At 40.1% G+C, this 19,450-nt stretch overlaps 1 protein-coding gene across 3 annotated transcripts in view; it reads right to left on the bottom strand.

The window, feature by feature from the left end:
• Window positions 1-19,450, bottom strand: part of spns3 (SPNS lysolipid transporter 3, sphingosine-1-phosphate (putative)) — a 58,721-nt gene that overhangs the window by 37,043 nt on the left and 2,228 nt on the right. For 2 of the 3 annotated variants that reach the window (XR_009651875.1, XM_060912844.1), the window contains exons 2-5: window positions 17,767-18,024; window positions 8,761-8,826; window positions 5,300-5,436; window positions 3,410-3,561 (exon numbers count right to left, since the gene is read on the bottom strand). Coding sequence is in view for 1 of the 3 variants with exons in the window: in XM_060912844.1 (XP_060768827.1) it covers window positions 3,410-3,561; window positions 5,300-5,436; window positions 8,761-8,826; window positions 17,767-17,998 (587 nt within the window). In the remaining 2 variants the exon portion in view is untranslated. The remainder of the gene's footprint in view (window positions 1-3,409; window positions 3,562-5,299; window positions 5,437-8,760; window positions 8,827-17,766; window positions 18,025-19,450) is intronic. The other variant, XR_009651876.1, reaches the window with a different exon arrangement.

Here is a 19,450-nt window from a genome sequence, read left to right as displayed (position 1 = left end):
GTGTGGCCCTATTTGTTTGAACTTTTGGTTAAGTTTGGTTTTGGGGAGAGATTTTGCAAATGGGTTAGGATTCTCTGTAATAACTTAGTAACTGAGGTGCTTACAAACAATATGGTGTCCAAACCTTTCAACGTATCCAGGGGCTGTCAGCAGGGATCACCTCTCTCTCCTCTCCCCTTTGCAATTTCTATAGAACCCTTTGCAATTGCAGTTAGAAAGCATACAAACGTAGCTGGTATTACTGTTGGCCAGGTGGAACACAAAATTGCTTTATTTGCTGCTGATGTTCTTTTTTTTAAAACATCTTAGGTCTTCTATACCTGCTCTGTTAGAGCTTATTAATAGATTTGGGAAGATATCTGGGTAGAAGATTAATAACTCAAAAAGCATGTTAATGCTATTTGACAATCATGATACAGAACAGCTGCAGAATGTTCCTGCAACTGATAACTTTACATATTTGGGAATAAAAATTGCACCAAAACTTGAGAACATTGTTTCTGCAAATTATGATCCCCTTTTCGAAAATATTTCTAACTCTATTGAAAGATGGTCATCTCTACCCATATCTTTAATTGGTCACATAAATGTCCTGAAAATGAATATCTTACCTAAACTGTTGTATCTATTCCAGAATATCCCCTTACCACCTCCAATGCACCTTTTCAAAAGACTTAACAACCTATTTACTAACTTTATCTGGAACAGCAGACGTCCCAGACTCTGCCTTTCACTTCTGTACTTGCCATATGATATAGAGGAGGGCTTCAGTGTCCCAACTTGCAATGGTATTATTGGACTACTCAGCTCAGAACCATTATGTTCTACTTCTCTTCACAAGGTATCACATCTTGGGTCAACATGGAATCAAATGCAATCACACCTGGCCTGCCCCTAAATCTATACTTATATTCGGCTGATCTCAAAGATCTTAGGAAAAATTGTCTTAACCCAATAGTTCTTAGTATGATTAATGTTTGGTATGTAGTTAAGAGATATTTTGGCATACCGAAAGACCTGTCTGGTTATAGCCCCATTTGGGGTAAGACAAATTTTATAGCAGGGCGGTTAGAAGCAGGCTTTAAGATTTGGGCAGAGAAAGGGATAAAGTCCATAGCAGATATGTATTCTTCCAACAAGCTTTTGTCCTTTGAGGAAATTAATACAGTTAATATATCTAAAAAACACTTCTTTAAATATTTACAAATAAGAAATTGTATTTTTGTGTCTTAAAGGAATTTAGATATACCAATTCTAAACATAATAGAGAAGGAAATGGTAAAAGATTGCTATAATAGAGGTTTAATTTCTCAGTTTTATGGCATTGTAATGTCAGGATCACAAGAATCACCACTTCATAAATTAGAAGCTTGGAGGGAAGACTTAAAAGAAGACTTGTCTATGAATGACTGGATGGAGGCATGTAAGGAAGCTCAAACCCAAACAGTAAGTGTTAGATTGAAATTCTTACAATATAAATGGTTGATGCGGACTTGTGTAACTCCGGCTATTCTACATAAATACAATGAAAACATTCCTGATACTTGCATAAAATGTAACAAATTCAAAGGCGATCTTTATCGTTGCATACGGTATGGGAGTGTGAACACATAAATACATTCTGGAGGGGGGTAAAGGACATGATCAATAAAATTATAAATATCAACCTAGCGTTATCAGCTAAAACATATTCTACAATTATATCCTCTTGAATCTCCATTGAGAAGGGAATATATATTTTCACTGGTATGTGCTTGTTATAAGCGAAACGTTTAATTGCTTTATTTTGGAAGAAAACAAAAGCGCCAAGTGTAATAGACTGGTTAAAAGAAATGGCAATGAATGTGGCCATGGAAAAAATAACTTGTATAGTGAAAGGTAAATGCAGGAGATTTGAAGAAGTCTGGAGCCCATTCTTATCCTTTCTTGAAGATGGTGGAGTTAATGGGATGTCAGATGTGATGAGTGAAAGCTAAAGCCATTTAATGAGAAGCTATTTTTGTTTGTTTTAGTTTTGTTTTTCTTTGAAGTTGTTGACATTTGTTTGGGTTTTACTGTTAGTGTCTTCTTTTCATGTTATTTTCTTGTAACATACACATTGTCAAAATGTTTAGATGTATGTATGTACGGTATGTACATACGTACATGTATGTATGCAAGTATGTAGTCTATTAAAACTTTCTTTAAAAATATTTGGGGAAAAAAAATATCTTATGGAAGTCCTATACAGTACTGTGCAAAAGTCTTATAGGCACCCTATTTTTTTCATACAAACTTTGTTATTATAGATGTCCATTTTATGACTTCTACATTATCGAGTCAGTACAAAAACATTTTAGAGTTCCAAACATTCGTTTTTCAGCATAAAATTAAATGTTACAGAAAAAAAAAATGTTTGTATCTGAGCAGCGTATTACATAAGAGCCCACTTTTCAGATTAAAAAAAAAGAAAACATAATGAAGGCTACTGGGTTTTGGTGTAAAATTAAGGAGTAAGCATGACAAAGTGTCCAGAAGAACTGTGGCTGGTTCTGCAGGATGCTCAGTAAAACCTACATTTTCTTATAAAACTGCACTCACTGTACCCGAAACTGTTTTTTTAATAGAAAAAGGATCGTCTTACACCAAATATTGACTTTGTTTCATTTATTAAGGCTTACTGCTGTTTATAGTACTATTATTTTAAATGTTGAAACTTTTCATTTCATTATTTTTAAGCCATTTTTGGTCTACAGCATTTCTTTAAATGTGCCCAAGACTTTTGCACAGTACTGTGTAGTCATATATTTCTATCCACATTCAGTGGATACGAGCAACTGTGCGCTCTGATTGGCTATTCTACTACTAGGCTCATATACCATCAGTAGAGTATTTATTTCGTCCTCGGTTTGTTCAGTAACACGCTCTGCCATCTTGTTTTTCTCTACTGATGGTATATGAGCCTAGTAGTAGAACCAACGTCCGACCAAATCATTTCCGCTTAGAATGTAAACAAACCAGCGAAACGACAGTAGCAATTTGTGAAAAATGCTATAATAATAATTATTGGGGAAAAAACGATATATTCTTACCATCAAATACTTTTATTCCATATTTTGTTGCTAAGAATATATCGTTTTTTCCCCAATAATTATTATTATAGCATTTTTCACAAATTGCTACTGTCGTTTCGCTGGTTTGTTTACATTCTAAGTGGAAATGATTTGGTCGGACGTTTTGTATAAAAAGTTATTTATCGAATTTGCAAAAAATAAAAAACACTGTTTCTCAAAAGCCAATGAATGTGGATAGAATAAACAGTTATTCCGCTCAATCTCCTTGTACATGGCTTATAGCCAACTCGGCACGACGCTCATGTACAACTTGATTTCATGGAATAACTTATATTTTCTATAATTAAAACCCTCACCTTCCAACAGGGATGAAGATATAGAAGAAGGAGATCATGAGGGTTCTTTGAGAGCCACTGAACAGGTCTCCGATAATAGTCGGCGCTATGGTGCAGTAACTGGCCTCTCCAATGCCAACCAAGGCTCGCATGAGGATCAGCACCCAGAAGTACTACAAGACATAAGGGATAGACTGATGTGATGAGAAGAGAATATACAGTGGATATAAAAAAAGTTTACACACCCCGTTAAAATGCTAGGGTTTTCTGATGTAAAAAAATGAGACCACGATAAATAATTTCAAAACTTTTCCCACCTTTAATGTGACCTATAACCTGTACAATTCAATTGAAAAAACAAAATCAATCAATCTGTTAGGGGGGAAAAAAAAAAAAAACATACAATAAGCTGGTTGCATAAGTGTGCACACCCTTAAACTAATACTTTGTTGAAGCACCTTTTGATTTAATTATAGCATTCAGTCTTTTTGGGTTCATACCTGCCATTAATTAAAATGACTCTGATTAACCCCAAATAAAGTTCAGACATTTACTCAGTTGCATCCTCCAGCAAAAGCCAGGGTTCACAGAGAGCTTACAAAGCATCAAAGGGATCTCATTGTTGAAAGGTATCAGTCAGAAGAAGGGTACAAAAAAATTTCCGTGGCATTAGGTATACCATGGAGCACAGTGAAGACAGTCATCAAGAAGTGGAGAAAATATGGGACAACAGTGACATTACAGAGAACTGGACATCCCTCCAAAATTGATGAAAAGACAAGACGAAAACTGGTCAGGGAGGCTGCCAAGAGGCCTACAGCAACACTGAAGGAGCTGCAGGAATTTCTGGCAAGTACTGGTTGTGTACTACATGTGACAACAATCTCCCGTATTCTCCATATGTCTGGACTATGAGGTAGGGTTAAAGAAAAACATCCAGGCCCAGCTAAATTTTGCAAAAAAAAAAATACATCAACTCTCCCAAAAGCATGTGGGAAAATGTGTTATAGTCTGATGAAACCAAGTTTGAACATTTTGGCCACAATTCCAAAAGGTATGTTTGACACAAAAACAACACTGTGCATCACCAAAAGAACACCATACACACAGTGAAGCATGGTGGTGGCAGCATCATGTTTTGGGGTTGTTTTTCTTCAGCTGAAACAGGGGCTTTAGTCAAGATGGAAGGAATTATGAACAGTTCTAAATACCAGTCAAGTTTGGCCCAAAACCCTCAGGTGTCTGCTAGAAAGCTGAAAATGAAGAGGAATTTCATCTTTCAGCATGACAATGACCCCAGAAAAAAAAAAGTTTTGGAATGGCCCAGCCAGAGCCCAGACCTAAATCCAATTGAAAAATCTGTGGCGTGACCTGAAGAGGGCTGTGCACAAGAGACGCCCTTGCAATCTGACAGATTTGAAGCGCTTTTGCAAGAAAGAGTGGGCAAATATTGCCAAGTCTAGATGTGGCAGGCTGATAAACTCCTACCCAAAAAGACTGAATGGTGTAATTTAATCAAAAGGTGCTTCAACAAAGTATTAGTTTAAGGGTGTGCACACTTACGCAACCAGCTTATTGTATGTTTGTTATTTTTTTATGTTTTTCTGCCAAACAGATTTGTTTATTTTTCAATTGAATTGTATAGGTTATAGGTCATATTAAAGGTGGGAAAAGTTTTGAAATTATTTATCATGGTCTCATTTTTTTACATCAGGAAAAACCCATCATTTTAACGTGGTGTGTACACTTTTTATATCCATTGTATAATACGATGAGCAATGAAACACACTATCAGTCATCTGCAGTACGAGGAATGTAGGTTAAAATTTTGCACAGCACATGACATGATGTGGTAACACGCTTGTGGTAACTTCAGCTGGGTGAAGTACCAGATAAGGAGTACAGCCGTACCTCTTCTGTGATGAATGAACTGCCCAGCGTTATGACAATCCATGTCAACATCCCACCCACCATGATCAGCTTCCTGTTATACCGGTCTCCAAGGTACCCGAAGAGTGGAGCCAGCAGCATGAAACTGCAGATAAAAACTGTAAATGGATGAGTGTTTTGCTAAAGAATGCCATGTTTTTGTGTAATTAGATCCCTGAGTTATTCATTTACAGCGCCGAGCTGTAAACAGTCAGGTATCATGTGACTGCCAGTTGCAACAGAATTACTTTATTTACAATTAGATTTGTACTTAATCACTCATATAAAACATGATCCATAACAAAAAAAATGTGTCAAATACTTTACCATGTTATATAATGACATTATACTAATTTTATACTAAATTGGGACAAAAAAAAATACTTGTAATAAAATGTATTACATTTGGAGTTTTTAAACAATATACAGTCATGTGAAAAAATAAGTACAGCCCATGGGAATTGTAGATTCTTCTCAACATATTTAAACAAGCAACCATTTCACTCTGATGCAATGCCTACAGATAAAGGTGATCTACTCCAATAAACGACACACAAAATTGACATTTTGTAGTCATTTTCATAATTAAATTTTTAAGTGGAAAAAAAAAAAAGGAGTAAGGACACCCTGGAAAAAGTAAGCACAACCTTACATTTCATCACACTTTCAAAGTCCATAAAATTAGACTCTGGTGTTCCAGATTAGGTGCCACTGATTCAAACCTCCTCCAGGTGGAGGTGCAGGAAGTTCTTTACACCCGTCTTATTTAAACCTGACATCTCGGATCTGTTATTCGCTTCGCTATTGATCTATGATGTGGTGCCATCATGCCAAGATCTAAACAGCTCTCTAAGGACCTCAGAAAAAAGGTTGTTGATGCCTGTGCATCTGGCAACAGATTTAAAAAGATCTCCAAATTATTAGAACTAAATCATTCCACTGTAAGGAAACTCATCTACAAGTGGTGTAGATTTCAAACAAGTGCCAATTTGTCCAGGACTGGCAGCAAATTCAGCCCAAGAGCAGACCGTTTGATGCTAGGATGGCATGGTGGTGTAGTGGTTAGCACTGCTGCCTCACAGCAAGAAGGTTCTGGGTTTGAGCTCAGCAGCCGATGGGGGCCTTTCTGTGTGGTGTTTGTATGTTCTCCCTGTGTTTGCGTGGGTTTCCTCCAGGTGCTCCGGTTTCCCCCACAGCTCAAAGACATGTGGGTTAGGTTAACATGGCGCGGCCTTAGGCTGAGGTGCCCTTGAGCGAGGCACCTTCCCCCCCATCTGCTCCCTGGGCGCTGTTAACGTGGCTGCTCACTGGTCTGGGTATGTGTGTATGCTCATTGCTCGTGTGTGTTCACTGCTTCAGATGGGTTAAATGTAGGAGAGGAATTTCACAAGTGTACGTTTGATGAATAAAGTTGTTGTTGTTCTTCTTCTAAAGGAAGTCTCCAAGAACCCTAAAATTTCATAACTGGATCTGCAGGTAACTCATAACTGTTTGTAGATGTATGCACTTTCACACCATCAGAAAGAGATTGGACAAATTTGACCTACATGGAAGAGTGGTCAAAAATTTCAGCAAGCCAATGTGAGAGACTGGTGGACAATTATGCAAAACGCCTACAAGAAATTCATCTCATCTCATTATCTCGAGCCGCTTTATCCTGTTCTACAGGGTCGCAGGCAAGCTGGAGCCCATCCCAGCTGACTACGGGCAAAAGGCGGGGTACACCCTGGACAAGTCGCCAGGTCATCACAGGGCTGACACATAGACACAGACAACCATTCACACTCACACCTACGGTCAATTTAGAGTCACCAGTTAACCTAACCTGCATGTCTTTGGACTGTGGGGGAAACCGGAGCACCCGGAGGAAACCCACGCGGACATGGGGAGAACATGCAAACTCCGCACAGAAAGGCCCTCGCCGGCCACGGGGCTCGAACCCGGACCTTCTTGCTGTGAGGCGACAGCGCTAACCACTACACCACCGTGCCGCCCCGCCTACAAGAAATTATTTCTGTTAAAGGGAGCCATACTAGGTTCTGAAGCCAAGGGTGTATTTACTTCCTCCACAGAAGAATATTACATCTATTGATACGTTTGTTGAATAAAATGATTGGAGCAAATTTTCCTTGTTGTTTTGTTCAATTTATGTCCGAGGGCTCCTTCATGACTGTTACTTTCTGGATCTCCCTTTTAGTTATGCTTTCATAGTTAGTCTTGCCGGAGTCCCTGCTTGTACTCAGTGCAAAATGTATACCGTTCTTAACCATTAGGTGACACCAGGCATACCCAACAACCTGTGCGCCCCCCGTCTCTTCCCTCTGTCTGTCTCTCTCTCTTGAGTTACATGTCGATCCTGAGACACCAGTGATACTGACCTCTTCTACTCCTCAGACTTGCCTGATCCATCCTGATGCCCCACTTCTGGCTTGAGTCTGATCACATTGCTCCTGTAAAGAACGGCCCCATACAGACAGTCGAAAGTTGCACTTAGAAAATGGCTCTGGATACTTACAGTAATGCATCTATGGCTGAGGACTACAATCACCATGATAACTTTAGGACTGCGGTTGTCATGGACAGTTTTGCACTCAAGTCTCCATCAATGAACAGTTGATAACGTCAACAAAATAGACTTCATGCTAAAACAATAATGAATTTCCTGGTTACACAGTTGTACTTTGTGACTATATAGGACACGGTTATAGAAGTGAGTTATTTATAATCATGCTATCTGGTGTCACCCAGGTGAGGATGGGTTCCCTTCTGAGTCAGATTCCTCTCAAGGTTTCTTCCTCGTGTCGTCCGAGGGAGTTTTTCCTTGCCACTGTCGCCACAGGCTTGCTCATTGGGGATAAAATTAGCTCCGGTTTAATTTTCTGTAAAGCTGCTTTGCGACAGTGTCTGTTGTTAAAAGCGCTATACAAATAAATTTGACTTCAAGTGCATTATCTGTAGGTACTGTATCAAAAGGGTGAAATGTTTGCTTGTTTAAATATGTTGAGAGATGTACATATTTTTTCACATGACTGTATTAGTACAACAGTCCTTTACTTCTTAATGATTAATACAGTCATTAATGATTATACTGTATATAATATTGTAAAACAAGGCGTTCACTGGTCTTGAATAAAAATACATTTTGTTGCACAAAATTTATTCCGCCCCTGAAAATGACTGCATTACACGCTGCACTCAATAAACCTAAGCAGTTCTTGCAAGCTCAAACTCTACACCCTACATCAATCCAACTCCAAAAGCAGCTGCATTCTGTTGATTAGAAATGAGTAGATGGGTTATTAGAAGGTACATGATGAACAGGAAGTGGTTTTGTAGTGATAGATGTAACACCGGATATCACACCACACTCTATACTCTTAAAGGCACAGCTAGAAATGATTGAAGGTCAATATTCTGTTTGATTGGATAAGTAAAGCTGATACCTGTCTGTAGTAGTCCAGATTTGCTATCATCAATGTTAAAGTATTTCTGGAGGGTAGTCAGAACTCCTGAAATCCAAAACAATGCGTTAGATATAAAAGCACAGTAGTTCAGAAGGTCCTTCTAACTCTCCTAAGACTTACAGTGGTGCTTGAAAGTTTGTGAACCCTTTAGAATTTTCTATACATTTCTGCATAAATATGACCTAAAACATCATCAGATTTTCACACAAGTCCTAAAAGTAGATAAATGGAACCCAGTTAAACAAATGAGACAAATTATTATACTTGGCCATTTATTTGTTGAGGAAAATGATCCAATATTACATACAGTGCTCTGCGTAAATGAGTACACTCCCTTTGAAAAGTAACATTTTAAACAATATCTCAATGAACACAAACAATTTCCAAAATGTTGACAAGACAAAGTTTAATATAACATCTGTTTAACTTATAACGGGAAAAAGTAAGGTGAATAATATAACGTAGATTACACATTTTTCAGTTTTACTCAAATTAGGGTAGTGCAAAAATGAGTACACGCCACAACAAAAACTACTACATCTAGTACTTTGTATGGCCTCCATGATTTTTAAATGACAGCACCAAGTCTTCTAGGCATGGAATGAACAAGCTGGTGACATTTTGCAACATCAATCTTTTTCCATTCTTCAACAATGACCTCTTTTAGTGACTGGATGCTGGATGTGATGCTCAACTTGTCTCTTCAGAATTCCCCAAAGAAAATTTCTTTACGCCACAAAGGTGAAGGCTACAAGAAGATCAGCAAAGCTTTACTTATCAGTCAGAATACTGTAGCAAAAGTGGTACAAAAATTTAAGAAAGATGGAACTGCAACCATCTCACAGAGACGTCCAGGTCGTCCACGGAAGTTAACACCTCGACAGGAGCATCTTCTGATGAGAAGGGTTGAAGAAAATCGGCATGCAAGTTCACTGCAGTTATCTAAAGAAGTAGAAAGCCAAACTGGGGTGACTATTTCCTGTGACACAATACGGCGTACACTGCAGAGGAATGGCATGCATGGATGCCGTCCACGAAAGAAGCCTCTCCTAAAGCCCAGGCACAAAAAAGCCCGCCTAGAGTTTGCCAGGGCCCATGCTGACAAAGATGAAGACTACTGGGACTCTATACTCTGGAGTGATGAGACCAAGATAAATGTTTTTGGAACTGATGGCTTCAAAACTGTATGGCGTCGCAAAGGTGAGGAATACAAAGAAAAATGCATGGTGCCTATAGTGAAACATGGTGGTGGCAGTGTCCTTATGTGGGGCTGCATGAGTGCTGCTGGTGTCGGGGAGCTGCATTTCATTGATGGCATCATGAATTCACAGATGTATTGCTCTATACTGAAAGAGAAGATGCTACCATCACTTCATGCCCTTGGTCGTCATGCACTTTTCCAACATGACTAAACACACATCTAAGGCCACTGTTGGATTTCTGAAGAAGAACAGGGTGAAAGTGATTCAGTGGCCAAGTATGTCTCCTGATCTGAACCCAATCGAACACCTATGGGGAATTCTGAAGAGACAAGTTGAGCATCACTCTCCATCCAGCATCCAGTCACTAAAAGAGGTCATTGTTGAAGAATGGAAAAAAGATTGATGTTGCAAAATGTCGCCAACTTGTTCATTCCATGCCTAGAACACTTGGTGCGGTCATTAAAAATCATGGAGGCCATACAAAGTACTAGATGTAGTTTGTTGTGGGGTGTACTCATTTTTGCATCACCCTAATTTGAGTAAAACTAAAAAATATGTAATCTAAGTTATATTACAACCCCGATTCCAAAAAAGTTGGGACAAAGTACAAATTGTAAATAAAAACGGAATGCAATAATTTACAAATCTCAAAAACTGATATTGTATTCACAATAGAACATATGCAACATATCAAAATGTCGAAAGTGAGACATTTTGAAATTTCATGCCAAATATTGGCTCATTTGAAATTTCATGACAGCAACACATCTCAAAAAAGTTGGGACAGGAGCAATAAGAGGCTGGAAAAGTTAAAGGTACAAAAAAGGAACAGCTGGAGGACCAAATTGCAACTCATTAGGTCAACTGGCAATAGGTCATTAACATGACTGGGTATAAAAAGAGCATCTTGGAGTGGCAGCGGCTCTCAGAAGTAAAGCTGGGAAGAGGATCACCAATTCCCCTAATTCTGTGCCGACAAATAGTGGAGCAATATCAGAAAGGAGTTCGACAGTGTAAAATTGCAAAGAGTTTGAACATATCATCTACAGTGCATAATATCAGATTCAGAGAATCTGGAAGAAACTCTGTGCGTAAGGGTCAAGGCTGGAAAACCATACTGGGTGCCCGTGATCTTCGGGCCCTTAGATGGCACTGCATCACATACAGGCATGCTTCTGTATTGGAAATCACAAAATGGGCTCAGGAATATTTCCAGAGAACATTATCTGTGAACACAATTCACCGTGCCGTCCGCCGTTGCCAGCTAAAACTCTATAGTTCAAAGAAGTCGTATCTAAACATGATTCAGAAGCGCAGACGTCCTCTCTGGGCCAAGGCTCATTTAAAATGGACTGTGGCAAAGTGGAAAACTGTTATGTGGTCAGACAAATCAAAATGTGAAGTTCTTTATGGAAATCAGCGACGCCGTGTCATTCGGACTAAAGAGGAGAAGGATGACCCAAATTGTTATCAGTGCTCAGTTCAGAAACCTGCATCTCTGATGGTATGGGGTTGCATTAGTGCATGTGGCATGGGTAGCTTACACATCTGGAAAGACACCATCAATGCTGAAAGGTATACCCAGGTTCTAGAGCAACATATACTCCCATCCAGATGACGTCTCTTTCAGGGAAGACCTTGCATTTTCCAACATGACAATGCCAAACCACATACTGCATCAATTACAGCATCATGGCTGCGTAGAAGAAGGGTCCGGGTACTGAACTGGCCAGCCTGCAGTCCAGATCTTTCACCCATAGAAAACATTTGGCACATCATAAAATGGAAGATACGACAAAAAAGACCTAAGACAGTTGAGCAACTAGAATCCTACATTAGACAAGAATGGGTTAACATTCCTATCCCTAAACTTGAGCAACTTGTCTCCTCAGTCCCCAGACGTTTACAGACTGTTGTAAAGAGAAAAGGGGATGTCTCACAGTGATAAACATGGCCTTGTCCAAACTTTGAGATGTGTTGTTGTCATGAAATTTAAAATCACCTAATTTTTCTCTTTAAATGATACATTTTCTCAGTTTAAACATTTGATATGTCATCTAGGTTCTATTCTGAATAAAATATGGAATTTTGAAACTTCCACATCATTGCATTCCATTTTTATTTACAATTTGTACTTTGTCCCAACTTTTTTGGAATCGGGGTTGTATTAACCTTACTTTTTCCCGTTATAAGTTAAACAGATGTTATATTAAACTTTGTCTCGTCAACATTTTGGAAAAATTGTTTGTGTTCATTGAGATATTGTTTAAAATGTTACTTTTCAAAGGGGGTGTACCCATTTACACTGAGCACTGTATCTGAGAGTGGCAAAAGCATGTGAATCTTTACTTTCAATATCTGGTGTGACCCCCTTGTGCAGAAATAACTGCAACTAAACGTTTCCAGTAACTGTTAGATTAGATAAAACTTTATTGATCCCTTTGGGAGGGTTCCCTCAGGGAAATTAAGATGATCAGTCCTGTTGATTAGTCCTGCACACCGGCTTGGAGGAATTTTAGCTCATTCCTCCATACAGAACAGCTTCAACTCTGGGATGTTGGTGGGTTTCCTCACATGAACTGCTCGCTTCAGGTCCTTCCACAACATTTCGATTGGATTAAGGTCAGGACTTTGACTTGGCCATTCCAAAACATTAACTTTATTCTTCTTTAACCATTCTTTGGTAGAACGGCTTGTGTGCTTGGGGTCGTTGTCTTGCTGCATGACCCACCTTCTCTTGAGATTCAGTTCATGGACAGATGTCCTGACATTTTCCTTTAGAATTCGCTGGTATAATTCAGAATTCTGCTTATTTCAAAATCAAGCAGTAAAAGGTGAACAGTTTGCTCAAGAGAAAAATTATCGAGAATTTTACGCAAGGTTAAACGCTGTCTATGGTCCAAGGACAAAAAACTCGCATCCAGTTAAATCTAAGGGTGGAGTATTGTTAACGACACCTCAAGACACTCAAGAGAGATGGGTTGAACATTTCAGTGAACAACTAAATCAACCAACAGAAGTCAATATGAACATCCTTGAAGATATAGAACAACCTGTCATAGAATCTCTGGATGATCCAATCACGGAGGAAGAGATTGACACAGCTCTTAAAAATACCAAGTTAGGAAAGAGTCCAGGACCCAATGGGGTCCTTCCGGAAGTTCTCGTTAATGGAGGAACCTGCCCGAGAACCTTTCTGCTCTCCCTCTTCACAATCTTTTGGACAACAGAAAATATACCACCGGACCTAATAAATCCAAACATCACCATACTCCTCAAAAAAAAAAAGGCGACAGAAACCAATGTGGTAATTACAGAGGAAATATCTCTACTGAGTGTAGTTGGAAAGGTATTTGCTGACATCCTTCTTCAGAGGCTGAAAATTCTTTCTGAGAAGATCTATCCACAGTCACAATCTGGGTATCGCAGTGGAAGAAGCACAGTAGATAGCATTTTTACACTCCACCAAGTAATGGAGAAGACAAGAGAACAGCAAAGAAACCTCTACATAGCTTTTGTGGATTTCACAAAAGCTTTTGACACGGTCAATGAGCTCCTTTTTAACATCTTAGGAAAGCTCGGCTGCCCTGCGAAGTTCATCAGAATCATCAAAAAGCTATACACCAATGTGAATGCTAGGCTTATAGAAGACAGAGAACTTATGAGAGCCTTTGATCACAACAGTGGAGTCAAACAAGGATGCAAACTGGCACCTACCCTTAATGGAATTTATGCTGCAGTCCTTCTATGGCTAGCATATAAGAAAATTTAACACGAGCATAGTATAAAAATCAGGTTCCGTTATGATGGAGATTTGTTTGATCTGAAAAGACTCAAACGTAAGACCAAGGTTCCGATGGAATATATAAGAGAAGCTCAATATGCTGACGATAAAGCCATCTTCAGTGATACACCAACTGGACTTCAGATACTGCTTACAGCTTATAATGAATCTGCTAAAAAGATGGGACTGCGGATCAATACCACCGAAACAGAGATTGTGTGTATCGGACCCATGGGCGTAAAAAATGCGTATGGACGGTATGGACACGTCCATACCAATATTCAGCTGAGTTTAAAACGTCCATACCATTTTTGAATGGAGAAGCCGCGATGCGGGAAACGCTGAATAAAAACACCAAACGCAGTATCGCTTCCAGCTGATTTTCAGTTGTGAACAGACCTCTCAAAGACAGCTGACTATTGGTGGGAACAGCAGGTAAAAAAGCTTTATGAAGCTTTGATTGGTCCACCTCCCGTTGCCTTGACGTTGCTATGTTTTTTTGTTGTCACTGGCTGTAAGCAGTAGCAAGCGGTAAAATCAGCATCCAGCTCGCTGCTACAGCAAAACAGCACACAGGCAGTGATGTCGGGCAATAAAAGAAAACGTAAGGAGGACATATGACATTTTTATCATATGATCCTGTAACGGCGGCACGGTGGTGTAGTGGTTAGCGCTGTCGCCTCACAGCAAGAAGGTCCTGGGTTCGAGCCCCGGGGCTGGCGAGGGCCTTTCTGTGTGGAGTTTGCATGTTCTCCCCGTGTCCGCGTGGGTTTCCTCCGGGTGCTCCGTTTTCCCCCACAGTCCAAAGACATGCAGGTTAGGTTAACTGGTGACTCTAAATTGACCGTAGGTGTGAATGTGAGTGTGAATGGTTGTCTGTGTCTATGTGTCAGCCCTGTGATGACCTGGCGACTTGTCCAGGGTGTACCCCGCCTTTCGCCCGTAGTCAGCTGGGATAGGCTCCAGCTTGCCTGCGACCCTGTAGAAGGATAAAGCGGCTACAGATAATGAGATGATCCTGTAACAGCAAGGAGTTTCTGTTTGCAATCTCTCTCTCTCTCTCTCTCACACACACACACACACTAATAAATGCTTGTAGGTGATGCTAAAGGTTTACTTATATTTACTGTAACAGCAAGGAGTTTCTGTTTGCAATCTCTCTCTCTCACACACACACACACCACACACCCAAATAAATGCTTGTAGGTAATGCTAAAATGTTTACTTATATTTACTTTTTTCTTGCTCATTGTTTGCATGTATATGCATATGTATATATGCATGTGTATATGCGTATGTATGTAACCTCTGCAATAAAATGTAAAAATGTGAAACAATTGTCACTTAACCCTTTCAACTTAATGAATAAACATTTTTGCAAAATGCACTACAACTACCAAAAAACTCTTCACACTTCTACCACCCATACCTACATTACTTTCAGATTCTGAAATTGCAGTAACTCAAAAGGAAGCACATGATGTTTCAAATGTGTGAAAATAGTAAAAGTTGTGTGAAAATGAAGCAGCAGCACATAATTTTGATTGATTGTGTTGTTGTATTTTGGGTAGGTCATCCACTACAGCGAAATTCACAGCAACTTTAATGTCCACTTTCTCTGTGTGATAATGTATTGCCCGTATGCATGCAGATGTTAGCCCAAGTCTAAGACTAAGTGTACCTGGTGCTAAAAATCAAAATAACACAAAGGAATGGACAACCAATCATTTGTACAGTGTAGGCCACATTTCGTGCGACAACCATGGCACACTGGGGCACTTAACCAAATTACGTCCCCACCAATATCAACACCGTTTTTACGCTCTTGATCGGACCTGATACTGATTTCTACATAGACGGTGTTAAACTTTCTACTGTAAATTATTTCAAGTACCTCAGTAGCTATGTCACCAATGACTGAAATGAAAGAGGAAGTAACAGCTTGCATACAGGCAGTACCTTGTGCTTTCAGGAGATTGCGGCAGCATGATCTGACAACATCAACAAAAATTGAAGTTTATAGCCAGTGCCTCGTGCCACTGCTTATGTATGGTAGTGTAACATGGACTCTCTATCAACATCAAGTTCGTAAATTAAGAATAGTGCAACAACGGCATTTGAGGATTATCTAAATGATCAAGTGGGATCATTTTGTTAGTAATGAAGAAGTCCTAACAAGAGCTGGAGTAAAAGATACAGAACTCCTGCTGGTTGCCTGTCACCTTCGTTGGCTTGGACATGTAACAAGAATGGATAACAACAGGCCTACAAAAGCTCTTTTGTATGGTGAGCTAGCAAAAGGTACCTGTAAAATTGGAAGGCCAAAACTATGATACAAAGACACTTGTAAAAATGCCCTTAAATGTGGAGGTGTCATCAACGAATGGAAAAGAAAGGCTGCCATCAGGACTGGGTGGAGAAAATTGGTACGCAACACCTGCACTAAAGTAGATGAGTAAAGGAAGAAGGGAAAAAGGAAGACATGATCAGTCAAAAGTGGACGATTTGTAAATATGCCTGTTGAACATGCATGTTCTCCCCGTGTCCGCGTGGGTTTCCTCCGGGTGCTCCGGTTTCCCCCACAGTCCAAAGACATGCAGGTTAGGTTAACTGGTGACTCTAAATTGACCGTAGGTGTGAATGTGAGTGTGAATGGTTGTCTGTGTGTCAGCCCTGTGATGACCTGGGGACTTGTCCAGGGTGTACCCCGCCTTTCACCCGTAGTCAGCTGGGATAGGCTCCAGCTTGCCTGCGACCCTGTAGAACAGGATAAAGCGGCTAGAGATAATGAGATGAGATTTTATCGAAGCACAGACGTATTAAAACTGATGCATCTCGATATCATCCCCAAACTGCATCTATTCCTGGCTGCTCTACCCATGCACTCGCATCGCACCCACATGCAGGTCCATGCTAATTATCTGGGCAACATTCTCTCACAGCAGGCAAGTTGTCATTTCTTGTGTCAAACAAGTTGTGAATTTGTTGCAACATTAAAACAGGATATGACTTACTCTGGTCTCTGTGATGCTCGGAGCTCATCCTCATGGTGTCCACTGAACAAAACTTTCAGAAGATGGTTGTAGCAGAATCACGTGAACAATTCCCGGGATAACAATGCTTTTTTCCATTGGTTGTTGTGTTATCGACCCAGATACAATAGTGCTTCCGATTGTGTAGCCCCGCCCCTTCCCTTTTTTTGATTGGCTAGTAAGTGGCAGGCTCTACTCATGGGGGACGTGCTTGTTTACCGTTTCCATAGCAATAGCGGCGCGCCAGAGAAATTTATATTATAATTTTTTTTCAGCGTGAGAAATACAATGTGTGGTGGGAGTGCATGACAAAAGACCGAAAAGCGTGACCCTGGGGTCCTTTGTGACCTCGCCAACTATTACACACCTTGCTCTTGGAGTGATCTTCGTTGGTCGACCACTCCTGGGGAGGGTAACAATGGTCTTGAATTTCCTCCATTTGTACACAATCTGTCTGACTGTGGATTGATGGAGTCCAAACTCTTTAGAGATGGTTTTGTAACCTTCTCCAGCCTGATGATGAGCATCAACAACGCTTTTTCTGAGGTCCTCAGAAATCTCCTTTGTTCGTGCCATGATACACTTCCACAAACATGTGTTGTGAAGATCAGACTTTGATAGATCCCTGTTCTTTAAATAAAACAGGGTGCCCACTCACACCTGATTGTCATCCCATTGATTGATAACGCCTGACTCTAATTTCACCTTCAAATTAACTGCTAATCCTAGAGGTTCACATACTTTTGCCACTCACAGATATGTAATATTGGATCATTTTCCTCAATAAATAAATGACCAAGTATAATATTTTTGTCTCATTTGTTTAACTGGGTTCTCTTTATCTACTTTTAGGATTTGTGTGAAAATCTAATGATGTTTTAGGTCATATTTATGCAGAAATATCAAAAATTCTAAAGGGTTCACAAACTTTCAAGCACCACTGTAGAAGTTGAGCTGCCTACTTTACCTGCGATCGTGTAGCGGTCCATATAGTTGAGCAGGTTCACGTAGCACAGCACAGCCACGGCAATGTAAGATCTCTGGCGAGACGGCATGTCGTCGTTTATATTAGTGGTGAGGGGTTGGTTCTGTTCTGGCTCGCTGGCTATGGAGCCATAGTGGCAGTTTGCATTCCTGAATGAATATAAACTCCTCTTTTCTTTCAGGCCACATGAGCCTTCATGGGTCTCTTCCTCCATATTGAAGAACGGTTCTCAAATATCTGCTGGAAGAGACAAGGTTAAAAAGTTTCAATTTAGTTTAAATGTGGTAGAAAACATTTAAGAGGAATTCTAACATGTCTGAACAAGTCATGCCTTATCCATTCTTCTCTGCTGACAGCCGTACTGCGGCTTATTACCTTAGTGGAATGAAATTCATATTTAGCTTCAGTAAGTGCTTTATCCTTTATCCAGGATCCTGCAGAGCCTATCCCAGGAACACTGGTAGTGAGGTGGGTATACACACACTCAATAGGATGCCAGTCTTTCTCAGGGCACCAAACACTCACCTTCACACCTAGGGGTAATTTAGACCTGCTAATTCTCCTCGGAGCATGTTTTGGGAGGTGGGAAGAAACCAGAGAACCCAGAGCTCAGAGGATTTAACCCAAGACCCTGGAGATGTGAGCTGGCAACACTACCCACTGCATCATGTTGCCAAACTTAATATTTGGTAAATGCATTTACATCAAGGTAAAAAACTAAAAATCACCACTGCAGAATATGATATCACATCCTATCAACGACAGCCAAAATTATGCAATATTTACCTAAGATTTCATTTTCTACTATTTATATTTCTGAAAATGTCAGGAAATATTCAGGATTTCCTGAAATGTAGTTTCTTTTTCCATGTATCTCAATGTCATAATGTTGTAGCGGTCTTAAAAGTTGTTTGTTTGGGGGTTTTTTTGGTCAAAATCTGATTTTTTTTTTTTGGTATATATTTGATATACCTTGATATATTTGTGAGCTGTTATTTGTTTTTACATGCCCTGATGAAGAATGTCAGTTGAAATGCATAACCACTAAGGCAATTGATTATCTCATCTCATTATCTCTAGCTGCTTTATCCTTCTACAGGGTCGCAGGCAAGCTGGAGCCTATCCCAGCTGACTAAGGGTGAAAGGCGGGGTACACCCTGGACAAGTCACCAGGTCATCACAGGGCTGACACACAGACACAGACAACCATTCACACTCACATTCACACCTACGGTCAGTTTAGAGTCACCAGTTAACCTAACCTGCATGTCTTTGGACTGTGGGGGAAACCGGAGCACCCAGAGGAAACCCACGCGGACACGGGGAGAACATGCAAACTCCGCACAGAAAGGCCCTCGCCAGCCACAGGGCTCGAACCCAGGACCTTCTTGCTGTGAGGCGACAGCGCTAACCACTACACCACTGTGCCGCCCCAGCCACTGATTAAAGGCTTTTTAATTTTTGCAAAGCAGTGTGCCTTGGTTCTTTTTTTTGTGATTACTTATTGATCACAAAGCAAAATAAAAGTCTAACCTCTCTCTCTCTTTCAGAGCAACATCAGATGGATTTTCCCAGACCACCACACAGTTTTTTATGATATTATTAAACTTATCCATCCATTCATCCATCCATCCATCATCTGTAACTGCTTATCCTGTGCAGGGTC

The sequence above is a fragment of the Neoarius graeffei genome, chromosome 28 (assembly GCF_027579695.1).
Source record: "Neoarius graeffei isolate fNeoGra1 chromosome 28, fNeoGra1.pri, whole genome shotgun sequence".
In the NCBI taxonomy this organism is placed as follows: domain Eukaryota; kingdom Metazoa; phylum Chordata; class Actinopteri; order Siluriformes; family Ariidae; genus Neoarius; species Neoarius graeffei.
The sequence above is the reverse complement of the archived record's forward strand: the minus strand, read 5'-3'. Positions and strand labels throughout refer to the sequence as shown.